General features: G+C 33.1%; 3 protein-coding genes and 1 long non-coding RNA gene across 5 annotated transcripts; 2 read left to right on the plus strand and 2 right to left on the minus strand.

Moving 5' to 3' along the window:
- Positions 1-338: 338 nt before the first annotated feature.
- LOC123196899 lies at positions 339-2,383 on the plus strand. The gene is made up of 2 exons (XR_006497757.1): positions 339-773; positions 1,682-2,383. It is a non-coding gene; the product is annotated as an uncharacterized LOC123196899 (long non-coding RNA).
- Positions 2,384-3,084: 701 nt separating this feature from the next.
- LOC123197077 (ubiquitin carboxyl-terminal hydrolase 21-like) lies at positions 3,085-7,329 on the plus strand. Of its 2 annotated transcripts, XM_044611261.1 has the most exons (9): positions 3,085-3,797; positions 3,892-4,012; positions 4,329-4,439; positions 4,782-4,954; positions 5,088-5,426; positions 5,753-5,875; positions 6,079-6,304; positions 6,404-6,646; positions 6,747-7,329. In XM_044611261.1, the coding sequence occupies exons 1-9, from the start codon at positions 3,330-3,332 to the stop codon at positions 7,040-7,042; spliced, it is 2,100 nt and encodes a 699-aa protein (XP_044467196.1). In that variant the 5' UTR covers positions 3,085-3,329; the 3' UTR covers positions 7,043-7,329. The 2 variants fall into 2 exon arrangements, with proteins under 2 accessions (XP_044467196.1, XP_044467195.1); XM_044611260.1 differs by having other exon boundaries at positions 6,079-6,646.
- A 2,849-nt stretch (positions 7,330-10,178) lies between these two features.
- Positions 10,179-14,644, minus strand: LOC123196521 (glycine-rich cell wall structural protein 1.8-like). The gene is made up of 2 exons (XM_044610586.1): positions 13,714-14,644; positions 10,179-11,543 (listed from the first exon to the last, which is right to left on the minus strand). Exons 1-2 carry the CDS (start codon positions 14,497-14,499, stop codon positions 10,311-10,313), a joined length of 2,019 nt encoding a protein of 672 aa, XP_044466521.1. The 5' UTR covers positions 14,500-14,644; the 3' UTR covers positions 10,179-10,310.
- Positions 14,645-18,633: 3,989 nt separating this feature from the next.
- On the minus strand, positions 18,634-19,597 carry LOC123195885. Its single transcript, XM_044609749.1, has one exon. It carries the CDS (start codon positions 19,428-19,430, stop codon positions 18,780-18,782), a length of 651 nt encoding a protein of 216 aa, XP_044465684.1. The 5' UTR covers positions 19,431-19,597; the 3' UTR covers positions 18,634-18,779.
- Between the last annotated feature and the right edge of the window lie 7,576 nt (positions 19,598-27,173).

Genomic DNA, 27,173 nt, shown 5'->3' on the forward strand with positions numbered 1-27,173 from the left:
AGCAGATTAATTTATTTGTTTTTTCTAATTAATTGGTATATTATTTATTGTGTAAAAAATTTTGATTATGTATTAGGTTATATTAAGTTTAATAGTTAATTAAATATTTTACATTTGAATTGTTATATTGATTTTTAATAGGAGATTCGTGAAAAATAATAAAATTATTATGATATTATCGTATTTTTAGAAATATATTATTGGTAATATACCCTGTATTAAACTCATATATACACATTTTGTATTTTTTCTGTATGAAAAATTTAAGGGCATTTTTTTATAAACGTATTTTTCATTATTTATCGTATTATACCTATATAATTTATATACCATTTTTCATTCTTATCTTTACTATCTAGGTAATTAATATGTTTTAGGAATTGTCAGTTTAACAGAGTGTTGTCTTCTTGAATCATATTGTGGGTGGTGTTTCCTTGAAAGTAGGATTGAATTTGAATTAAATTTGTTTAAACTCTAGTTTAAACTCGGTTTGAACGAGTCTGAAATGAGTTATATGTAAACAAGCTCAAGCTTTATGTACTTGAAAAATTGAGCTCGAGCTTTGAGCTGAGCAACTCCGCTTGGTTTGCGAGCCAAGGCAGCTCGCCCATTCTCCTTTCTCCAGCTGGGGTTATCTGTGCTTGGTGAGCTTCAAGGATCTGGGGATGGTTACTATGTGGCGGTAGGAGGGATCACTCCAACTCGTCTTGGAGTGGGAGAGTACTGCAGCCGTTGGGCTACGTCAAACATTGGGCACTTATCTGGATAAAAAGGTAAAACTTTCAAGCGTACACATTATAATGCAATTGTGGTTGTTTATTTTCCCTTGTTTTGAAGTCCATCTAAGTGTTTATATGGAAATCTGGTTAGAGTGACTTTTGTCTGAGATTTTTTATCCTTGTTTACGACTTAATGGTGCAAGCTCTTTTTAGTATTCATAGAGACAGCATCCCTCTTTCAGATTGTTGAGTTTGGATTCAATACTAATATGCCTTTCGTCTTTCTATTTGAATGCATAATTCCTTGAAGAGTTTTAAGCTGTCTTTGAATTCATTTGGAACAATGATACAGTCACTCGTCAGTCTTAGAGCAACAGAGCAAGCCATGTTTCAAAAGCATGCTATTGATGAGAAAATCTTACAAAACGAAGATTATTTTGGGTATCTGAGTGGTTATGGAGAACAGTTTTCTAATATTTCCTTGGCCAAAGCAGAGTTGTAACTAGGTATTCCGGTGAGCCCTATTTAATTTTAAAAAATTTGTGGTTTGTCCACTTCTCACACGTCATTGAATTTCAGACGTTGCTGAACTTTCTCATATGGAATTCATGTCAAGTAAAACTAGAATTTGCTTCTGGACTCACCTTTAAGAGTGGAAGCCCATAAAAAATTCTTCCATATAATGATCATTAAAATGAGCAAAACTGGAAATTTTGCGATTGGCAGGGATCTGGCGGTTTTATATTTTTCTAGTTTATATAAACCTACTGGTTTACCATTATATTCAGCTGATGAAGCTTTCTTTATGGTTGGCAATTCTGCAGTAAAGTAAGAGAAATTTAAATCATTATAGTGATTGTGATGTTGCAAGAATTTTGAGTTGTGACTAGCTGCTTTCTTTTACTTTATATTGGCATTCTGTAAGGTTTAACCCTTGGCATTTTTCCTGGTTCTGATGTTAGGTTGCCACCTGCATTTGTCAACCATCACGAGGACTGACCTTTGGAATCAAAGGGGGTGCAGCCGGTGGTGGTTTCAGTCAAGTGATCCCAATGGATGAGTTCAATCTTTATTTAATAGGAGACATTCATGCTATGACACCTGCAAACAATCTTCTTGCATCTTCCATGAGTCAGCACAATCAGATAAGGCCCTCTTGAACTGATTGTGCCACCAAGCAAAGAAGGGAAACGAAGCTTTAGCAATATAATTTTTAGACGACTGAAGAAGCCTAATATCTTCAAGACCGAGCCTGAGGATCATACACCGCAACAAGTTTAAAATTTTCTAGGCTTGATATTGACCTAGATTGCATCGCACGGAGGAGAGTTATTGGTGTGAATGGCAGGTTATTAAGAAAGACTGGTGTTAGCCAGGGGCCAGAAGAAAAGGGGATGACAAAGGAAACAGAATTTGATATTTCAGTTGCTAGTGAGATAATGGCAGTTTTGTCCCTCACAACAGCTCTAGCTGATATGAGAGAGATGCGTGGAAAATGGTGAACAGGCTCGTGATCAGGTTCGTTTGAGCTTGTTAAGCTTGGCTCGTTATTAGGGTCGTTGAGTCTATTTGAGTCGAGTTCTAATATTAAATTTTTTTGTTTATCGAGCCTAAACTTAGGTTTGGGCTTGTTTTAACAGTAACCGAGTCAAATTCAAACTCAATTTAATTTGAATTTAACTCTATTTGAAAGAAAAAACTAACGATAATTAGAGAAATTTTAAGATAGATATCAATAATTTCAAGTACTTTTTAAAACTGTTGGGGTGAGTTTGGTATTTTAAGTACAATAAAATCATATGTATATTTTTAAATACACAAGTGTCATTTGATTTGATAATTTAAATTAAAAATAAAATAATATCTAATAAATATTATACATAACAACATTGCTCTTTTCACCAAAGCTCAAACTAGATTATCAAAACTATCAATTAATCAGAGAGTATTGTTATGTTTACATAATATGTATATATTTTTAAATATATAAATTATGTGTTATGGTATAACTGATTGTTATTTTACTTTTTATTAAAATTTTTTTAATCATATAATGATATATTATTTATGTATTTAAAAATGTATACTCATAATTTAATAATTAATCAATAACATTATATATGAAACTTAAGATTACAAATTTATATATAAATAATATCATATTATAATATAATTAAATAATTTTAAATTAAAAATAATATAATATATTAAATTATTATTTTTACATATAATTGTAATCTAGAGCCGTACCAAACCTAATTAATTATGCTTTTACCAGGAAATAGCGGCGGTAAAGAAGTGAGTTGACCAGTCAGATTGCTCTCTAGCAATTTGCATCTCCTTTATATTCAATTCACTCGGAGTTTTCAACCATAATTCTTTTTGGCTTAGGCAAGAGAAGCCGAAAAAATGGCGGCTTAGTTTTCCCTCTCTTTTCAAAAACCTCTCTAAATACTTCCCGCTTCTTCAGAAACCCTAAAATTCTCTTTCCAAATTTTAAATCCCTCTCATTCAATTCCTTACTGCTGTAAACATTAGCTCGAAACGAATCTCTGATTCTCTTTTATCGATTTCTTTGAATCCACTCTCTATATCAATTTCGCTTACTCTATGAATACCCTTTTGATCGAAACCCTAGAACCTGACTCTGGTCCTGGTCCTTCTCAAAATCTTTATCACTCGCCGCGTAAAGAGACTCTAAATGACCGTTCGTTGGTTTCTTTATCTTCTAATCGAGATGGGTCTTCATCAATTTCGGCTGTAGTCCCTTCTGCTTCAAAAACCCTTGATGGGTCTTCATCAATGGAAGAGAGTGAAACTCCCGACGATAATCAAGATGGCTGTCAATCTTTGATTCGTTATGGGCCTCAGCCTTTGAGTATCGATGGATCTTCGGAATCAGTGGGTCCCCAAGAACATCAATTAGACTGTGATGTTGAAGAAGAAGATAATTACGAAGAAGTTTATCGCGATTCCTTGCAACCGAACTTGAACTCACGGTTAGAGAAGGTGTGGCCTAGTAGCAACATTCCGTGTCCGTCTAGCGGAGAATTTTTACAAATCAGGCCCACTGGAGTGGTTAGTTATCAAAATTTATTTTATTTTATGTTAATTGTGAAGGATTCTCTATGAGTTGATTTAATCTACGTATTTTTTGTTTATGATTTTGCAGGGGGCAGGCCTTGAAAATTTAGGGAACACATGCTTTATCAATGCAATATTGCAATGCTTCACTCATACTGTGCCCTTTGTTCAACGTCTTCGTACTTGCAATCACGTAAAGCCGTGTGATGGTAAGGCCAATTGCTGTTTTTGGGGTTTTCATATTCTGTATATGTTGCAACCTTATGAGAATAGCACAATATTGGGAATATTAGGTTGTCGAAGAACGTGATAGTGTTAGAAAGGATGCATATTTTAAATTTTAAGATTGAACATAAGACTTGCAATTATATATTTTTTAAGTTTTTTATCCTTGTATCACAAGGCTTGTTGTGGTATTAGAGTATACCATTATGGAAGCCTGACTCAAGTATATTGATCATTGATATCCTTTGTTTCTCAATTCCAAGATATGAATTTAATTGTAGCTGGATTGCTAATTTTCAGGTGCTATTGAAGGATTCTGTGTCATTTGTGCTCTTTGTGATCAGATTGACCTTTCATTAGTGTCTTCAGGGAAAGTTGTCTCTCCCTCAAAACTTGTGGATAATTTGCACTGTATCCTCTTTTGTATTTATATGTAGATCATACAATTCTTTTCATGTTTGTTTATAATAATGCAAATATTTCCTCTTGCTGTGTGGTATTTTTTTGGGTGATTTGTCACTGTAATACAGGAGCATTCATGCATAGGTATTTGATTTTTGCATATCGTATCTTATATGAATTGAATTAGTTTTGTTGCAGCAGTGAAGTTTATGATATTTTTTATTCATTATGCATCTGACACTTAGAATTTTACATCTGTTCACTAATTTGCAAGATAAATTTATGTGTGGAAAAGGGGTTTTTTCAATGAGTTTCTGTCATTGATTGTTATTCTTAAATCGTAATAATTAGACATTTCATCTTCTTTTGAGAGATATCAGCAAGAAGATGCCCATGAGTTCCTGCAGTGTTTGTTAGATAGACTTGAAAGATGCTGTTTGAACTCTAAGAAAATCGATGAGAGTTTGTCTTGCAAAGATAACAACATAGTGGAGCAGGTTTTTGGTGGCCGCCTCATTAGTAAAGTATGAAATGACTTTTAGCATCTTGACCTTCAATTGTATTGGATACTTATCTTAACATAAATGCTATATATCTCATTGTCTGCATTATAGATTCTTTAACTGTATTTGCTAACTGATAGCAACTGCATTTCAGTTGCAATGCTGCAATTGTGGCCATTGTTCTGACACATATGAACCACTGATTGACCTGAGTTTGGAGATTGAAGAGGTTGGCTCTCTTGAAGCTGCACTGGAATCTTTCACCAAGCTGGAAAGGATTGAAGATCCAGAGACAAAGTTTACTTGCGAGAACTGTAAGGAAGAAGTGTCAGTGGAAAAGCAGCTTATGCTGGACCAGGCTCCTTTGGTTGCTGCATTTCATTTGAAAAGATTCAAAACTGATGGATCCTATATTGTGAAGATTGATAAGCATGTTGAATTCCCTTTGGAGCTTGACTTGAGGCCCTACACCAATGATGGTCAAAATAGTGATGTGAGTAAAAAGGTTATCTATTTGTTGCTAATAATTATGGTATTAGTAGATTACTGTTAGATTTGTTCAAATTTTTGTTGTCTAGATTGGAGTGCTTTGCTCTTTTTTTTGCACTGGTAATAATTTTATTGTTACTTTTTACTAACTGTTTAGAGATAAGAACAAAAGGACCTAGGAGTTTATGGCTGGATGCTTAGATCATTTTGCTGTAAATTTTTATGCAGTTCCTTAATGTTGTTTTAGTGGGCATTGGGTTCGCACCATATTTCTTTTCCTTTAGCTAAAGATTAGTTAACAAATTTTCTTGTGCTGTTTAATTTCTATAGGTGGTGTTAAAGTATCATCTATATGCAATTGTGGAGCACACTGGGTGTTTACCAACTTATGGGCATTACTTCTCTTACATTCGATCTTCTCCAGACACATGGCACAAGCTGAATGATTCAAGGGTAATTATTTTATAAATGATTCTTAGTTAGACTTTTAGTGCAATATTCTTTCTCTTTCATGAAAAGGATCCATGGGGGTGGTAAATTTTGTTCTTTGGTTCCTTTATTTAAATTGGAATCAAGGTGGTCAATACCAGATCACTTTTCTTGAATTTTCTTTCATCCATGCAACTTCATGTATTGTCTCGTTTGATCTATTGTAGGTTACAAGGGTCGATGAGGATGTTGCTCTCTCCCAGGATGCCTACATTCTGTTCTATGCTAAGCAGGGCACCCCGTGGTGTGTGAGTTTGTTGGAAGCTGAGAAGTGCCTGGATACCTTTTCCAATTTATCACCAAAGTCAGTTCTTGATAATATGGACGGTGGTTTTACTCACTATTGTAGGGCAACAAATGCTGAAATCAATGAATCCAGAGATACTTATGGAGGTAGTTCAAGCCATTTCTCATGTGAAACAAGACCAGAGGCTCTTAAGGTCAATGAAACTAGTGATGCTGTGGAGGTAATTTCTGCATCTTTTATCACAGGTTCAAGGCAGAATGTATCCAAATTTGAGACTAGAGATGATTCTCCCTTGATTGATGCTTTGAAGCCCCTTACAAAGAGTGATTGTCATGGAGTCTTTTCGAGTGAGAAATTAGATAATTTGCCCTCTCATGAGGAAAGTAAGAGCTCTCAGGGTGTTGGCAAAGTTAACAGCAATGATTGTTTCCGTCCTTTGACACCATCCCGATCTCCTAGTCCAGATGATTATCCTAATAAGCCTTCAGGTAAAGAATATCATTATTGTCAGTTCTTTTTATTTGTATGAATGTTTTCCTATGAAATTGTTAATTTGAATTAACTTGGTGTGAGTTTTGAATTTGTTAGAAACCTATGCTGCCCCTCGAGAGCATCTAAAACTGGATCATTCTAAATTGGAGGATCAAGTAAATGGCAAAAGACAATTGGAAAGGGATGGTAAGGCTTTTGAGAGACAGGAAGCTATTCGCTGCCTTAAGAGGAATATGACTGGCTCAAGGTGCTTGAAACTTATGGCTGCTATAAATGATGATTCTATGAACAAGAAAAGAAGACTTAAGTCATCTCCATGTAAAAGGTCCAGCCCACGAAGTGCTCGCCGCAAACACAGCCAAAGCTTGGTCATGCGGCGTGTGGCAATATGAAGCTGAGAAGTTACAGAAATGATAGATTTTAAGGTTGAGGCGCCTAATATTATACTGAATGTTACATTGGTCTTGTGTCTACAGGAAAAATGTAAAGTTCAGTTTTAATGCGATGAATCATTTTGCTGTTATATTCTTGGAAGTAGGATAAAAATTTTTAGTTTCTAAATGAGCTGAATTGCTCAATTGTCTTACTACCCCAGGCATTGCTACGAGTTGGCCTTGTTGTGAAGCACTGGTAGTAATAACTTATAATCCAAGAAGGCTTCATGTCTTTCATTTTAACATTTTCAAATCTATGAGGTTTCCAATAAGATTTGACTTGATTTCAGTCGCTTGACTTTAAATTGAGTTTAAATCAAACTAGTAGAATTTGAGTTACGGATTGAGTTTGTTTTTTAAATAAATGTATGAGTTGATTTAAATATTGAAGTTTAAGTTGGTTTTTAAATATGAATTTAAAACTAAAATTAAACTGGGGTTATTTTTAATATTTATTTAAATAGTTCATCAGTTTGATTTATAATTAAATTGGACTATCCCCTCCATTGAGATAGTGTTTGGCCGAGCTTTGGAAAATTGGACTTGAAATAAGTCTTATTGATCTTCAATTGGTTTTTTAAATTTGAGTTGATTTTAAGTTTGGATCTTGTTTGTTGGACTTAATTCAAAATGAATTTTGTTTGAAATCTTAAGAGAATGTTGGTTATCATAAGAAAATTTTAGAATTATATATTTTTGGTATCAGTCGCTAAAAAATAATTTAAATAACAAAAATAAAATTCTATATTAAATATATTTTTGGATTAAACTTTTACTTATATATATATATATATATATATATATATATACACATACACAGACACTCTCCTATTCCTTAGTGGTGTGGGAAGTGGACAAACTGATCCGCGATCAAGTTAAATGAAACATAAAGTAAATTGCAGGAAAGTTTGTCACTGCTGTGTTAGCGTTCTAACAATTTGTCCTGCTACGATACTTTCTGCAGAAATAGCACCATAAAATTAAACATGAGAAAAATTTAACACATCTTCGCAATTGCATAGATATTGACTCAGAATCTGGATTTATTCTACAAGCAGTCTGCTCTTGCCTTGGTTGTAGCCCAGTTTATTTCAAAAACACTATGTTCATACTTTGTTTTGCCAGACCTTCATTTTGCTGCTTCCCACAAGACAAATTCTGAGACCCATTATTTTAGCTAAACCCGTTAACACAAATGCCATCCCTTACCTCTCAAAACAATTTCTTCTCACATGCAACTGGAATTTTTTCTTGTATTGGAAAAATATATTAGAACCATCTAGCTGGAAAAATGGTCTGCAACTACTACTCAACAAAGGCAAGGCTTTTGGATGGAAGCCAGAGATCGTCAGCAGAAGCTTATGATTGTGAGCCTCAGGTGGGCGAGTCACCTGTTGACTCAGCTACAAACATGGGTAATAAACATGTGGTTATTGTAATGCATGGACTCAAATATTTCACCATGGGACCTCTTGAATGGGCGCTCAACAATATTTTGCCTTCTGGTTCTACCGTCACTCTCTTGGGTCTCATGCCATGGCTTAACATTCCCTGTAAGTCCACCAACCACGCCCACCCACCCCGCGCCGCGCCCCCCGCCACCCCCCGCCACCCCCCCCCCCTCTCTCTCTCTCTCTCGTAGGACAAAAACGAAAACACGAAAATGGAAACAGTGAATGTATTTTGTAAAAAATATATGAAATGAAAATACGAAAAATGTATAAATATGAAAGTAATACCAAAATTTTTTAAAAAGTAATCTGTATTTCTTTAAAAATACAGATATTTTTAGTAATAATGAGGTGTACATTCAATTAACTTAATTTATTAACAATAATCATATAAATAGTATATATTAAATCTAATAAATTTGATTTTTTAAACATTTGTTGGTAATTTAAAAAAAAATGAAAAAAAGATGAATTTTAACCTATAAAAAAGGAGAGGGGATGAAATTAGAGTTAAAATTTGAAATTATAAAACATAAAATTAAGTTTTAATCATTTAAAAAATAAGGAAAAATGTGTTTTGGAATTTTTATATTTTCAAAATACTCCCAAAACTTAGTTTGGAGACAATTTGGAAACAGAAGAAACACATCCCATGTTGCATTTTTCCATGCTTCCTAGTGACTCTCTCTATATGTATAAATTAATCTGATAGTTAACAATTATGTAAAATATATAAAACTTCTCTAGTATCTTCAAAGACATGGAGGGACGTGTGGATGCTGGAACTGGAAAACCTGAAAGATAAAAGTGAATGGAAAAGCGATGCAAAATATTTAAAGCTTCAAGCTCTGATGGACGTCTGCAAAAAATATGGGGTTTTGCTGCAGAAAGGAAGTAGTAATGGGGTATCCTCCTCGACTACTGGTTGTTGAGAGAATCATCAGCCTTCATGCTACATGGGTTGTTTTTGACAGGTGATAATTAATTTAATTTAATTTAATTTTACATTGTTTGAGAGTTTTTTGTTGAAGATATAATGGACAGTAGAGTTATAATGTGTGATGTGCAGTGACAAGTATCACAAGAAGAACAGAGAATTCTATGCGGAAAGAATTCCATGCAACATGGTGATAATGAATGAAGAAGGAGATTTTGATATGATAAAAGGGCTACCGTTGATTGATACTGTAACAACTCCAGGAGAATCTCCGGCCTCTTTCATGGCGACTCCTCAGCTGATTCTTTCCAAAAGGTTGAAGGAAATACTTGAAGATTGTGATGAAGATTCAAGTATTGAAGAAAGTAAAAAGGCTCAAGGGTTCTGAGTTGCACTACTTCTCATGCTAGGGTTATATTTCCGTCAAGCCAAATTCAAAAACTTATCATCGAGATATTATCAAAAACTTAATAAATTTTTAAAACGAGAAACACATAATTAATTAGAGTAATACTATGTGTATCTATTTTTAGTATACAATTCATATATACAGTGATGTATCATCATGTAATTAGGTGATTTTAAAATATATGTTATTATATGATAAAGAAATATTAAATCACATGATAACATCTTATCTGTGTATATAAATTATGTACTAAAAATAGGTATACATAATTTTATTGAATGAATTATATGGAATGGATTGCCAAATAAAATTGTAAATTATGATTGATTAATTACCACACAAACTTCCAATATTCTTCTTTCGCTTAATAAATTTGAAGCATCTTCTTATTATTATTTGGAGTACAATCTTTCATGTAGTAAGGGTTTTTCAAGGAGCATAGCCTCCGCCGCCTCCACCACCACTACCTCCGCCGCCACCACCACCACTGCCTCCACCATAACCTCCTCCAGTTCCTCCTCCTGCACCATATCCACCTCCATGTGCTCCTCCTGCACCATAGCCTGCTCCACCACCACCTCCACTTCCTCCCCCACCACCGCCGCCAGAACCAGCACCACCACCGTAGCCACCTCCTTCTCCACCTCCGTAACCACCCCCATGTTGCCCTCCAGCTCCATAAGCGGCCCCACCGCCTCCACCATGACCACCACCTCCTCCCCCACCAATATTTCCATATCCACCAGCACCTGCACCCCCACCTTCTCCACCACCACTTCCATATCCAGCACCCTGATTTCCTCCAGCGCCATAAGCTGCTCCACCTCCACTGCCACCACCACCACCACCTCCCCCTCCTTGTCCAGCTCCTCCTCCATAGCCAGCACCACTGCCTGCGCCACCTCCACTTCCGTATCCAGCACCATGCTCACCTCCAGAACCCTGGCCAGCTCCACCTCCACTGCCGCCTCCACCACCATGTCCACCAGCGCCTCCATAGCCAGCCCCAGCACCTTCACCAGCGCCACTGCCACTTCCATATCCAGAAGCATAGTCGCCGCTAGACCCATAAGCACCTCCTCCACCGCTGCCACCACCACCACCGCTTCCATATCCCACACCATGCTCACCTCCAGCACCATAACCAGCTCCACCACCACTGCCACCACCACCACCGCCACCATATCCACCAGCACCTCCATAACCACCGCCAGCACCTTCTCCACTACCACCACCACTTCCATACCCACCAGCTCCCCCTACAGCTGCATGAGCACCACCACCACCACCTCCTGAGCCACCTCCACCTCCACCACCATACCCACCAACCTCACCACCACCATATCTAGCACTTCCAACAGCACCATGGCCTCCGCCATAGCCAACTGCAGGAATGTGGTGAATAGGTTCTTCAAAAGTAAGTAGCCCTCTAGTGGCAGAACATATTCCTAAGCCTAATAACACAAAGAAAACAGAAGAAACAACTTTGTGAGTAGCCATGGGGATGTGTTGGCTTAGAAACGGAGGAGAAGGATGAAATTTATAGGCATAGGACTGGGGTCCAAAGGCGTGTTGGTGGCAGAGAGAGTGGTTGAGCACATGCAAAAGCGAAAATGGTGCCCCCCACTTACAGAAGCCCACAAAATGCCATAACAATATTCTCTATTACTGATCTTGTTGCACTCTGCAGTAGTGTGCTTCTGCTGTCCTCCACATCTAAACAAAAACCAAACTACTCTTTCACCGATTCACATTTTTGCAGACTGAGTTTTTGTTAAGCCTGTTGCGATTCATTATTACCCTTTTGACGGTGGACACAGTGGGCTAACATTTTCTATTCTGATTTATCATGAATGAAGTAATATATGTACGATCATCCTTTTTTCAAATTTGCATAATTTCTCAGTACTTACTGATTTCTCAAACTTCTAGTTCAAAAACTAGAGACTTAAATGCAGAGATTAAACCATACAATCAAATGATTTTTTAAGTATCTTAATAAGCTTTTGCATCATTTATCAGGATGGCGCAAAAGTCCTGGAAAGGCAAACATAATGATCATCTCAACCCATTATTTCTAATTTGTGAAGGAGGATGGTAATACTATTTTTTCATTCATGTTTGCGGTTCACAAGGTTTTTTTTTTTTTTTAATAACTGGGAATTGTCTTATTTAATTAGATAAGTAAACTTTGAGATACAATAACTGAACTGATAACTACTACATAAATACCTTAGGCTTCCTTTATAAAGAGTTTACAAGTTCTTCAGTCTTAGGATTCTTTCATATTTTCCAATGAAAGGTAAATTCTCACAAGACAGGGAGCTTATGTTTTGAGGATTAGATGTTTGTTAATCGGGTTTTGTTAGAAATTTAGATAGGTTACAAGGTGATTCAGTGAATACGGTTATCTTGCTATCCTCCGCTTTTTAGGATGAGCTTAGATTGTTTTGCTTTCGGACTTGTGTTTTTTGTGCAATGTAAATATTTACTTAAAAAAAATTCTCACAAGTTCTCAATTACGATATGTTCATTGAACATATATTTTTTATTTAATAATTTTTAAGTGATGGAATATATATTACATAAGTTGCTTTATAAATAAGTAAGATTATATATCCAAACAAATTTTACTAACTTATCCAAACAATTTAACGTGATATTATATAATTAAGTTATTTTAAAGTGACGAACAAAATAAATAATTGTATCATTCATTTATATATGTTGTCCTATTAGATTATATCAATACGTTTGTAACATTTATTTGTATATATAGTTTTATTCTTTTGAAATTGTTAACTAATATATATAATCTAGCATTAACAAAACTATGTGTATCTAGTTTGAATATTCAAACGGGTATCTCTAATAACTTGACTATATAGCATCTGAATATTCAATTGGATACTCAGAACTTAGTGTACAATGCATTGTTTTTCCCGCATTGAACAATTATGCTGTTTCTTGCTCAACTGTTTTTTATTGATGCATGGGATATAATCTGGACATCTCTAAATCTGGAATGGAACTAAGTGGAATTTCTTAGTTAAGAATTTCCAGCAGCGATCTAACATTAACGTTGGTTCGACCTTATTTAAACTTGTCGTGTGCCTTTATGAGTGGATCCGACCCCGCTCTAAAAGAACTTAGTTCATAAGAACTGACCTCATGAACAAAGCTTCTTTTCACTTTTCAGATTTCAGTCATCCATATACATGCGCAAGGCTGCTCCACTTCCTTTACCAATCTTTCTGTAAAATTTACTATTGAAGTTTCACTTCAAGCATTCCAAAATTCGTTACTTACAATTTTTTTTTAATCCAAAAAATCTTATTTAAGTTAAATTGTCTCAAACATTTTCAATATTAAATCGATCTATATAAACAGATGACATCTAACGGTTAGTATGATTGGCTTCTTATGTTTAACATTTCACTCTTTTGTCATTCATTATAGTCTTGGGGTTTGGTCACAAATCATTCCTTGCATATTATCTTGTTTCTTTCTTCAAACCCTAGTTTACTTTTGAGGGATTGGTTGTGTAAAATTATTCAAGAAAGAAGCAAGCGTGCATTATTATCGTAGACTTAAAATTACTAAAATAATTGGGAGAAGATTTCATACCATAATTTATATAATTTCAACTTCGCTTTCGTTCAAATTGACATTGATATTATACATATGGTTTTCTGTTACACATGGATGTCTTTTTTTTTTTTTTTTAATTTTTTATCACCCAAATTTAACCTTATTTTTTATGTTATTAGAGAAAGATACACCCATTATTGGTTTAAGGTTACGATGTAGAAGTGATGAGAAGGTATATTCAAGGGGCATAGCCACCGCCGTGGCCACCACCACTTCCACCTCCAGCCCCATAACCTCCCCCATGTGCCCCTCCAGCACCATATCCACCACCGCCACCTGAGCCGCCACCACTGCCACCTCCAGCACCTCCTGCTCCTCCACCACTTCCATAACCAGCCCCATGTGCTCCCCCTGCACCATAACCACCTCCTCCTCCTCCACCACTTCCATAACCACCCCCATGTGCTCCCCCTGCACCATAACCACTTCCTTCTCCTCCACCACTTCCATAACCACCCCCATGTGCTCCCCCTGCACCATAACCACCTCCTCCTCCTCCACCACTCCCGCCACCACCTCCTCCTCCAGCGCCACCTGCACCTCCACCCCCATATCCACCTCCGGATCCTCTTCCTGCTCCACCTCCATATCCACCACCACCACTACCTCCACCAGCCCCATATCCAGCTCCACCACCTTCACCAGCTCCGCCTCCATATCCAGAACCTCCCCCACCAGCACCAGCACCACTGCCACCTCCACCACCATGTCCAGATGCGCCTCCATATCCAGCACCACCACCTGCTCCAGAACCAGCACCACTTCCACCTCCATATCCACCTTCCCCTACAGTTCCACATCCAGCACCATATCCCCCACCGGCTCCAACGCCATGTCCAGCAACATAGGCTGTTGTCAGAGGGTGATTAACTTCTTCATCACGGTAGAGGAGGGCTCTAGTAGCAGAAGATATACCTAAACCTAATAACACAAAGAAAACCAAACTAGCAACTTTGTGAATGGCCATGGGAATGTCTTTATGTTTTCATTTGCAAGGGAAGATGGGTATTTATTGGACCCAAAACCGCGTTTCGCAGTACTTTGAAAAGAGAAATCGTGGTTAACTCACAGTGGTCGACTGGAAAAGCACAGAGTTTAAGCAGTCGTACTAGCAGGCCCAATCTTTACTCTCGAGTGTGCTTGGCTGTCCACCATTATTTGTTCATGCATGTTATGCGTATGTACACACAGTAAGGTTAATCACAAATTCATACGTAATATTTACCTAATCAAACCAATTAAACCAAAAAAAAATTTCCATCTAAAATATATAAAATATTTAACGAAGAATCAATGCTGAATCCGATCAATTATCAATATAGTGAAATTGGTCATCCTTTCCAATATATTCTCAACATGTTAGCATTTTAATATATAATAATCAAGTGCGCAATTGATAAAAAGGTCTTAGCTTTTTTATAATAATTATTAGATCTTCTTATCAAAGGTCCAATAAATTTAGTAGTCTATACTTATATGATTATAAACATAGATTTTATTTATGAAGTATATGAGACATTTATAATATAATCACATCATGTCTGTAAAACTTAATTCATTGGATTATAAATTTACCCAAGTTTTATTAAATTAAAACGATATCAATATTTGGTCACATTTGTGATATAATATAACACATACGAGATTTATTAATGCATTTATCAATTAGAGACCTAATCTTCTTGTGTACACTAATATATATTTGATGAATAGATATCCCACTGAGTTGTAACCTTTTTCCCATTAAGATGGCTAAATATTATTAGGGTTCAAATTGTGATTGAGCAACTTTTTTCTGCATTAAGATACTTTAATAACTTGAATGGAAAGATCTAGTAATAGCTGGATGTGGAAGAAAACTGTATATCATTTGTATTTAAATGCAATATATTTTGAATTAAGAGAAACGAAGGCTCATTAAGATAAACTAGTATTAATTATAATGTGAAGATTGTTAATCTTTAAGGTAAATAATACCTGGATTATAATATTAATTGATGATGAACCTTATCCCAGTGGCCGCCACGATAAGATTTGATCTCAAAACAATAATATGATAAGCCACTATCTTTGAACTGTGTTACAGTTGGCACGTTGCATGACGTGTATGTGGGGTTGCAAAGTAAATTGGTACCTCCTCCTTCTGGGTGCCGTGGTCATGCATGCCTCCTCCTTGTTGAAAATATAAATTGGGCTTACAAGTGTGAAGATTAAAACTTATGTTACACAAAATCAATTGACTTATGTTAAGGTCCAATCTACAACACTTATATACCACTCATTTTACTTAAGTTTATTAGATGTGGGACTCTTCTTTATTTGAGTCCTCAACACCTCCGTTTAAGTGCAAGCACCTAGGCTGTTAAACCTGCCTTTTGGCTCAGCCGATTTTTGACTGGGTACGTTGTTACTTGTATCCAGAAATATTTAGGCTGTTAAACCCAACCCGCCATTTGGTTCGCGCTCTGATACTATATCGAAAATATAAATTGGGTTTACAAGTGTGAAGATTGAAACCCATGTTACACAAAATCAATTGACTTATGTTAAGGTCCAATCCACAACACTTATATATCACTCATTTTACTTAAATTTATTAGATGTGAGACTCTTCTTTATTTGAGTCCTCAACACTCCTTCTTAGTAAATTTAGTTGTGTTCTTCTGCATCAGTCGTCACTTATTTTGTTGTTTTATTTTCATTAAACTCAGTCAACAACTGTTCTTACGGCATTGCAGTGTTTGCTCAGAGTTAAAGGGAGCACAGGCACTAATTTATATTAATTAATTATGGAAAATTTTGAGATACCATAACATTGGTTCAGTAATCCCTCTTAGTTGGATTATGGTTTAATTAATTTCTACTGCTTATTGTCAAGTGGAGTTCTTTTTTCGGAATTATACTGAGGCGATTTCTTCCTACATTCTAGCCGATCTATAGATGGGTGAGCTGAGTGAATAGCTTATCATTGACTTAATTACTTCCTGAGTGTGGTGTTCAAGTGTCGAACAGCTTCGATCTGGCTGGAGTCACGTAATTCTAAACACGCCGACGCTCTGTTTGTATTGACATTGGAAGTACTGAAAGTGGTGCACTTTCTAAAGTGTTTATTATCTTGATAATGAAGTAAATTAGGAAATTTTCAGGGCATTAAAGTGGGTATAATAGTTTTACGCCCTTCGTTGTTCCTGCTACTGGAGACCCTACATGTGATTTACTCATTAGGGTTTTGCAAATGGCGCCGCCCAACCCACCATAGACGTTGAAATGTTTTTATACTGTGAATCACTTTCGACACTGATGTATTGTCATCTCAGTCTCACCTTTTTAGCCCAACAGGATGCGAAGGAAAACGACTGCTGTTTCCCCACAAGAAGAACGAATAACGAGTGAAAATCCTACGACTCAAAATTTGAAAAAAAAAAAAATCTATAAATTGTAATACATTTGAGTTTCTAGGGATTCACTGATATAAAAACGCTTTCTGGGGGTTGGGAAATCACGTGCAAGATCACCTTCATTTATCGATCTCTATCATAAATTAGTGGGACTAATCCATCTCAGTTTGCTTGTTTAGTCGATCGTCTTCTCCACGCTCGATTGTTTCTGTGTATTACTGTAATACTGCATCATCTGTGACGTCTAAAGATTTTAATTAATTTACAACATCGTATTTTCTCCGGCTCCTGAATCAGTTCAGCAATTTTCTAGGAGAAAAAAAAAAGAATCATTAGTGCATTTGGGTTTCTCGGGCTGTATTGTAGCCCATCTTTCTAGCCCATTTGGGATTTTTCTTTACTATATGATGGGATAGAACTGAGCTATCAGAAAGAGCAACAATTTAGTGCATGATTTGCGGAAGAAGAAATGAAGAAAAACAAGCAGTGGTTGAATGCTCGGAAAACGACATCAGATGAAATGGGAACTATTTGAAGGTGGGCTTTCATTTATAAGGAGAAAAGCGAGTTGGCACAGAGTTTAAGTACACTTAGAATTCAAATGCTCACTTAAATAATTCATGTTCCAATAGCCTTCAGTCTATGATAAATGAAAGGCAGATCAGGCAGAGAATAAAATGGTTTTAAAACCCTTTTACATGAAACAGTGTTTGATTCTCTTAAAAAAGGGCTTTACAGCAAGTAATATAAATTCAAGGGAAGCAAATAATGTTTTGGTCCCTACTTCGATTCGATGCCTGTAAGTTCAATCTGCTTAGTAATTTGTATTGTTTCCTTTGGATGTTTCTTAAAAGGCCGTTTGCATTGCAGTGTGGTCAGCAAATGGATATACATGTTGGCCTGTCATAAAACGACTTTCAGCTGTTCAATTGCAATTTTATCCACCCAAGTCGGACCTCCTGATTCTATTTATTTACACCTGTCTGATGCGATTTTACATGTATTATTAGTTCCAAGTACGCAATTCATAAAAATCTTACGTAGAAGCTATGGTCAATCTTTTAGTCTCTGACAAGAACAACATTTTCATGAAACAAAAATATTGTTAAAGGGGTAAATCTAGAAGAGTGTTGGGAGACAGGTTAGAGAAATAAAAATCTAGTAAAAAGAAAAATCTAATTTTTTAAATTAATATGAGAAATGAGATAAAATTTTATTATTTTTAATATATTATTAATTAAATAATAATTTTATTAATTTTATTAATTTCAACCACATATAAAAAAAAGTTTTGATATTCGATATTTAATAGGTATTAATTTAGGGTTTTAACCAATGTTAAATAGTATAAACCCAAATCTATTGACCGATAATAAAATCGTACATGATATTACCTATAATATGGGTAAATATGATTAAACAAATCACCAAAATAGTCTCAAATTGGATGATCTCAAATTTTTTAGATGACTTAGATATGGTAGCATTAATGCACAAACTTGAAAGGAATTGTTGAGAATTCTTTAATCAAATGAATAATTGATTGATTAACTTAAAGTTGCTTTCATCATACCTTCAATCATTAATTTCATGTAAATTACTATTATGATATGCCCGACTGCTAACAACAAAGCTAAACCTTCATTAGAAAATGTTAAATTATTATTATTTTAGTATTAAATTTAAAAAAAAAAAACCAATAATTGACCGATGCTCCAACATAATTTACAATTTCTTTGCAAATTAGCAAGTACAAGATCACTAACATTAGTATAATAATTATAATAATAATTAAAAGAATATTTTTAGTTAATTTCTTTACAAAATTAAAAATAATATAATATAACAATCAACCTCTGTACATAGGCGAGCGATCTTGCTCCACTACTTTAGACAGCCTTGACCGTCTTAGAGCTTTAATCGGGCTTGGAAAGTACCATTTTGGCCCTTTCGACTTCCCATAATCCGACGTCGCGGTAATAGCCACCGATCTCGATTTCTTCATCATCACTCTTCTCTCTTCTTCCACGTCTCCACCTCTCCGACTTTTACTATTTTTATTCCCTCCCTTCAACCACCGCCAAAACGACACCGTTGTCGTCTGACTTCTACTTTCTTTATTAACTTCGTTTCCCACCAAATCCAAATTTTCAACGTACTTTGACTTTGACCGAAGAAACGAAACTGCCATGGATCTCGATCTACGAAACGCCGGTTCACTCTCAACCAAATTGCCGACACGGCCGACGGTTCCGATTGCGGCAGAAAAATTTTCGCCACCAGATACTGAAAACCAAGAAAACGAGGATGAAGAAGAGGAGGAGGAGGAGGACACGGTGATGGCGCGGCAAGCACAGGGACGTTCGTTAGCACAGTCTGGACAGAGAGAAGAGAGACGGTCACGGAGACAGGTCGGACAGACTCCAGAACGGTGACGTTTAGAAGGATGCTTTCGACATTTCCAGACTTCATCCTCGTCCAAGTAAATCGCTGCTGCCATTTTCCTTGTGCTCAAGCTTTGAGTTGAGTTAAATGATTTAACGTTTCAGCGACTTCTGTGTGTTTTTGTTCGTTTTGATTTCTCCCTCTTGTGTGGTTGAAAGCAGCTGAAGTTTATATACGCAATAAGTTCTGATTCGGTGAGAGAAATCCAACCATGGTTACATAACTGTAGTTAAAGTTCAAAACCCTAGTCAACAAAACGCAGCGTTTGATGCTATTTAAGTTGCTCCCAATTTATATCATATGTATAGAAATGACCCTGATATAGTGTTAATTTAATAAACAATATTCTATATGCACAATTTTTTATATTTTAATTTAAAATTATTAAATCATTTATAATTTATTATTTATATATTTATTTTACGTAAAAATAAAAAAAAATATATAAATAATTTTATTGTTATTTAATATTAAAATGACAATAAATATAACTAATCTCAACACGTGGGGGGGAGTCAAATGTATTTGTTGGAGGTAGGTATATTTAGATAGCCAGCGTTGACCATAAAGGCTAAATTTTATTTATTTAACCAAAAGTTTTGAGCTAATCAACGTCACTCATTAAGCTGGATTCGAAAATTAAATTAACACTATTTAAACTAAAACTCGGCCGCACTAAGAGGTTTTAGTGTAATTAAATTATGGACGAGAGAAAAGTTGGATTAGAAATCTTTGTGGGTCAAAGAAGTTGACAGGATGAATGGTGAGTTTGTGAATATGGAAGCCAGCCAAAGCAGAGAAACAGAAGCTGCAAATCTGGAATATTCAAGAGTAATAATCATATATAATGGTTCATCAAAAAATTTTATGGCGAAGAAAGGCTAGCCAGTAGTTTCATGTCGAAAGCACAAGCAATTACAGTAAGACTGTAAAAGGTTACATCGAGAAGACGTTAGATTAGAGATATCATTAATAATTGAGTCTTACAATTACAAACCCATCAATTTCTTGCAAAATATCAACCATAATTTTTCATAAAATCATATAACTTAAGTGCCTAATTATAAAATTATACATTTAATTTTATATTGATTAATATTTTTATGTAACATTATGTGTGTTCAACGAGAATGGAACCCAATTAGGCTTTTAATTATGAGGTAATTATTAATTACGTCTTGTTCATATCTTAAACCCAAAATTTGAGTGGCTCATTAAGTGAGTTGTTGGGTTACCTTTTTCTACTAGGCTTTCCATAAAGGCCCAAATTTTAGCCCACAGGCTTTTGATTTTATCATCCAGAGGGAAGAAGACCATCTGTCCGTTACAATTGAGCCAACATAGGGCTAGAAAATTTTATTGATTTCTATAGATTTTTGTATGATTGGAACTACACATTACAGCCGGAGTTGAGACGAGTTGATTTGAATTTGTTTGTTATCTCAGTTCAAACCAGCTGGAACTAACTTGCCTAAGTCAAGTTTGATTTTAATCGGTTTGAGCTCAAGTTTGAGGGTATTTAACTCGACAAGCTTGTGACTTTGGAAAAAATTGATTTGAATTAATTAAAATAATGTCTTTTTAACTTATACATATCAAAATGACGTCATTTTGATTCATTTTGACTCAACTACAATATTGAGTTAAACTAAATTCAAACTCAATTTGATATTATATCTAAACTCCAGTTTAGCTTTTTGAAAATGAGTCAAACTCAAACTAATTTGAGAGAAGCTCAACTCCCTTTAAGTCAAACACAAACTCAAATTGATTTAAACTCGAACTGAATTAAGTTTGAATCAATTCCGACTATTGACACCCTACTAATAAACTAAAAAAACTTGATTTTTTAAAATAAATTTTATAATTAAACATTTATCTACATATTAATTCATAAAATAGAATCTATAAATATAATAAATATTGTCGGTGGGATTGAACGACCTCTTTCATAGGGTTTACATCTGATCCGATTTTGAAAACATTAACAAGTGTATCGATAAAAAATATTAAATGATTAAACAGACTTTATGGAAGAAGATAAGAGAAAATGATGAAAATGGGGTTTGGCCTTTATGACTAAACCAATATTATAACTAGTAGAAATCAAAAGACTAAATCAAGTATACATTTGAACCGAGCAAGTTAAGACAAAACAATGAGAGGAACAAAATATAATTATTAATTAATTAGAAATAAACAAAAAATATTGGGATGGGTACAAATTTCGGGACCAGAGTCCAAGGACGATAAAGTAATTTCACAACTGAATTAAAAGACGACAAAAAAGATTAGAACAAGTTGCATGCTCCTGTCCTGCCCATAAAAGTTTTAAAAAGAGGTCATCCCACTTTCTTTGCAACTTGCTCCATTTATATTCTATTTCTCAAGAAATTATAAATTTTTTATTCCTTTAATTATTGTATATAATGCATATTATTTCCACTAATAGATGCTTAGATACTTTATTATGCAACTCATCATAATTTTTTAACCTTTGATATTATGCAATCAGACAATCAACAGATCTGCATAAGATTTTAGTGCTCCCTTTAGTCGGATAAGTTGTAGTTTATGCAATTTTTTTAATGAAAAATGAATTAAAATAATCGGATTTTATTTTTGTCAAACGAGATTAACTAATACTATGGAATATACAAATCCAACTAAGAAAATATATTTTATCAAAAATATCTAACTTTATAATTGGTGACGAATATTAATTGGAAATAATAATATGTAAATAAATGCGATTATGTTTATTGGGTTTTTCAAATCTGATAAAGGGAAAATTATCTTATTTATGGTTAATATTATCGTTTCACTCAACCAATTAACATAAAGCAATTTTTCATCGTTTACAGGATATTTTTTACTAAAAAATATCTTTTGATATACTAATTAAAATTCAAAAATTTGTCGTAATCTTAAACCTCAAATCTCCTATTGATGAAAAATATATCATTTTTTGGTAAAATAAATAGTTTTTACATACAAAACATATTATAGTATAATTGATAAGTAACGTACGTCAATTGATAACCATCTTTCTTGTTTTTTTTCGTTTTTTCATAAAATTTTGGATAAAAAGATATTTAAGAGAATAATAAATATTAATTTGAGAGCGTAGAGTGTTAGTCAATATCAATTACCCTAATAAAATTAGGTTATTTTATTGCATTTCATTTTCTTAATTATCATTTTCAAGGTTGATTTACTAACTTTGAATTTGGACATACCCCACTCTACCCTAAATTTGTAGTATTCACAAGCACATCCCTATCCTACGATTAGAGACATTTTGGCCCTAATACTTGATAAATTGAAATAATTAAAATGTTAATTGTTAAAGATAATCAACATTAGGGTGGTCTTAATTCTTATAAATTAACTTTAAACATAATCAATGCTAGGGAAGATTTTAAGACTAAAAATTTTGTGACAATACAAAAAATGAGTAGGAAAGTTAATTTCGAAACGATAAAAGATATTTTTTATTAAATCCCAAAATATTATGAATAATGTTAATATATCATTAAATATTTAAATAATATATTATAAAATGATTTAATATTATTTTATTTTTAATTTAAATTATACTGTTTATTTACATAATTTTATTGAAAAAAAGTAAAAAAAAATTAATTTAGAAATAATAATGTTTTTGAGTGAAAGATAGGACTTCTGAGATTGTCACCAATAGCTTGATATTTTTACGGGCGATGTTGTTTTCAAAGTGTTAATCAAATAATTTAAATATTATAAAAAAAAAAAAGCATTAAAAATAAAACAATTATAAAAGTCCTCCATCCATGGGCAAAATTTCCAACCACTTTTTCAAGTGAAGCAAAAATTGGTCAAACTTTTGATGTCACGTGTCAAAACATTACTGACTTTGTTAAATTTTAGGAAGGAATGTGGCGTACGGTAGCAAATCCATAGGCCGGCCAGGAAAGCTGAGTGGTAGGATGGATGGACCCACGTAAGCACAATCCCGAAGCGGTAGTTAATGGGACCTACAGAAGCAATTAGAATAGAAGTGGGGACCACATCAAATGACATAAACATTAAAAGTGGCCCCTCAAAACGCCGTAGTATTTGCGGGTCAACACACGCAAACAATGCCCATGGGGCAGGGCGGGCAGCAATTCTGGGCAGACGGGCAGCAATTCTCGGTCATGCGTGGTGTGCCATGGCCATTTTTACTTTGACCCTATTTCTCTCTCTAGCCATCCCTAGTCAAGCCCCCTGTTGTTTTATATCATTTGTCGTTTTTTTAAAAAATATATAATAATTATATGATGGAAAAAAAGTTAAATTATAATTTATTTATTAAAATATATAAAGAAATTTCTTAATAATTGTTTGATACATTAATATAAAGTAGCATATGATTTTGGTTATCTTCATTAACATTAAGAGGGTGTTTAGTTTGAATAATATTTTATTATCAAAATAAAAAAATTATTTTAAAGATAAATTACTGAGTATAAATGATTATTACATTTAATAAAATTTTATAAAAATAGATGATATAAATAATTAATGTGTTTGGTTAACAGTAATAAAATAATGTTAGTAAGTTATTTTACTTAAATACCCTTGAATATAATTATTTTTAAATATTTTTATATTATTTTTTATATTAATCAAAAATAATTTTTTTCTATCTTAAAAATTAATAAATAATTATGTAATTATAATAAAATCAAGATCACTTTGGTAATCTTTTAATACCTAAGGTAAATGTGATAATCAGATTATCACTTATATTACCTGTCACATCAGCATTGATAATAGAAGATTACTGTAATATTTTATTACTGTAATATTTTATTACTAACAAACCAAAAAGGTAATAGAAGTAATAAAAGATAGATTATTAGGGGGCGTTTGGTTTGGGTAATGTTTGATTACTAAAATAGAAAAATTATCTTGAAGATAGATTACTTATAAGATTATTGGATATAAATGATTACTATGTTTGATAAAATTTGATAGGTATAAATAATTATTGTGTTTGATTAAAAGTAATAAAAGATTACTAGTAAATTATTTTACTTAAATGCCCTTGAATATAATTATTTTTTATATTATTTGTAATATTAATTAAAAATAAATTTATTTTTATTTCAAAAAATTAATAAATAATCATTTTTCTATAATAAACTCAAGATTATCCCAGTAATCTTTAAATACCTAAGGTGAAGGTGGTAATCAGAATATCACCTATATTACCTGCTACGTCAGCATTGGTAATAGAAGATTACTGTAATATTTTATTACTGACAAACCAAACAAAAGAATAAAAAATATATTACCAAGGTAATCTTAAAACTTTTAACCAAACACACCCTTAAGGTAATCTTTAAAGCACTTTAACCAAACAACCCATAAGGGTTTGCTCAGTTCCAATTATTTAAGATTATTTTGATAATTTATCTTTTATTATTTATATTATATTATTAATTTGTTAATAAAATAATTTATTAATATTATTTTATTACTGTTAACTAAATACAATAATTATTTATATTTATTAAATTTTATCAAATATAATAATTATTTATATCCAATAATATTTCAAATAATATATCTTTAAAGTAATTTTTAAATTTTGATAATAAAATATTATTCAAACTAAACATCATTTAAAAAAAAAATTTTTTTTTAAACAAAAAAATCTTTATTAGATTCATATTATTTTTTTATCAAATTAATTATAATTTATAGATCAAACTTCAAATCCATTATGAAATTAAACCAATTCGCTCTCCCCAATGGTCATATTATTAAAAACAATAAAACTATGTGTACCCATTTTTGATACATAATTTGTGTACACAAATGAGGTGTTATCATGTGATTAGATGTTTCTTTATCATATGATGACACATGTTTTAAAATCACCTAATTATATGATGATACATCACTGTGTATATGAATTATGTACCAAAAATAGGTTCACATAGCATTGCTCTATTAAAAAAATGGTATGAAATTATTTGCACGTGCATGTACAATTGACCCTAATTTGTCATTCTAATACAAGTTGGGGTGCTACTACTTCTCTTTTTGGCAATTTTCCTTTGTCTCTACAACAATCTTCTTCAATTTAACCCCAATTTCACTTTTCTGATAACAAATAATAAAAAATTTATAAGAAATTTGAATTCATATTAACCCTAGAAAATTAGGGTTCTTAATGTTACCTTAATTCACCTTAAAGATTGGAAAGTAGAAGAGTAATTTGATAGAAATTACCCTTAATTGTAGATCTTATTGTTATTCTTAGAGACATTTTGAGAGAATTCGGTTTAATTACGAGGAGGAAAGGGCCAAAACATGTTTGTATACATGCCCCCATATTACCTCTTTACCCCCTCCTCACTAAGTTGTATTACATAGTTTAATCATATGAAATTATTCCTTTAAATTCTTACATCCTTAGTTTTATACTAAGGGTAATTAAAAAGTCTAATCTACCCTTCAGAATTCGTTAAATAAGTTTAACCACTAAATTTAACGATAAAAAGATTATTATGCCATCAAGACATATTTATTGGATTAAAAATTTGAAATATATATTTTATAATTTATTCATTCTCATTTAGTTGTATTTAATTTAGGCGTTACTCTGATTAAATTTGGGATGGAATCTAGACAACAATATTTACAAGAAAAGTAAGAAATCTACATTAAATTTATAACCCCGTTTACATTTTTTAATTTAAATTAAATAAAAATATTTTTTTAAGTATAATTTTATTTTAAAATATTTAATTAGAACATTTATGATTATTGAATTCAATGAATCTGAAATCTACATTAAATTTATAGCCCCTTTTTAATTTGAGAGTAGAATCTTTTTGTCAAGAAATGAAAGGGAAAGATAAATAGAGGCATCACATCGAGTACCAACATTAAAATTAAGATTAATTTTCCCACCCAAGGTTCGTGGATATCACATTGTCAACCCCCTAAATTCAAAAACTACAAAATATTACCCAAAACTCAACTTCACAAACAGAAAAGAAATCCTAACAAAGTATTAAACAAATAAATTACCATATTACCTTTAATTATGTTATTTTACAAAATTATCACATTACCCTTCAAAGAGTCAGCAACAATCTATTAAATTTAACGACTGTAATCATATTTAAAATATATAATTTTATAGGATTTGATTAAGTTATAATTACCATATTATCTTCGATTATGTCATTTTATGAAATTACTGTATTACCTTTCAAAGAATTTATAACAATCCATTAGACCCAATGACCATAATCAAATTAGAGAGATGTAATCTTATCATATTCGGCTGGATTGTAACTTTTTAATGTGATTTTTATTACCATTCGATTGCAATTTAACCGTTAAAATCATACAAAAATTGTAATCTTGTGGGGTTGAAATAAACTTAGTATAATTTGGAATTCTACAATTACAACAAATGGACGCGACCCCAATTATGTACATCACTTGAATTGCACCTGACACGTGCAATCTAGAAGAAAACGTACCTTTTAGACCGTGGTAATGGCGTGACAATTGCGGCCAAATATTGTATTAGTTTTTACTAAAAGCATTAAAAATTATAGTTGAAATTTGGAATGTGGCCATTCATGCTCTCTATGGCTCATAATCTCTTAGCGTGGGATGCTCTTATGGACCGCCCCACTTTCATCCTTATTAATTAAATATAAAACTTGCTTTAAAATGCCTAATTAATCCTACCTAATATAAATAATTTTAATCTTTAATTTTTATTTACTTATTTTGTTTATTTAGA

The sequence above is a fragment of the Mangifera indica genome, chromosome 14 (genome assembly GCF_011075055.1).
Source record: "Mangifera indica cultivar Alphonso chromosome 14, CATAS_Mindica_2.1, whole genome shotgun sequence".
Lineage (NCBI taxonomy): Eukaryota > Viridiplantae > Streptophyta > Magnoliopsida > Sapindales > Anacardiaceae > Mangifera > Mangifera indica.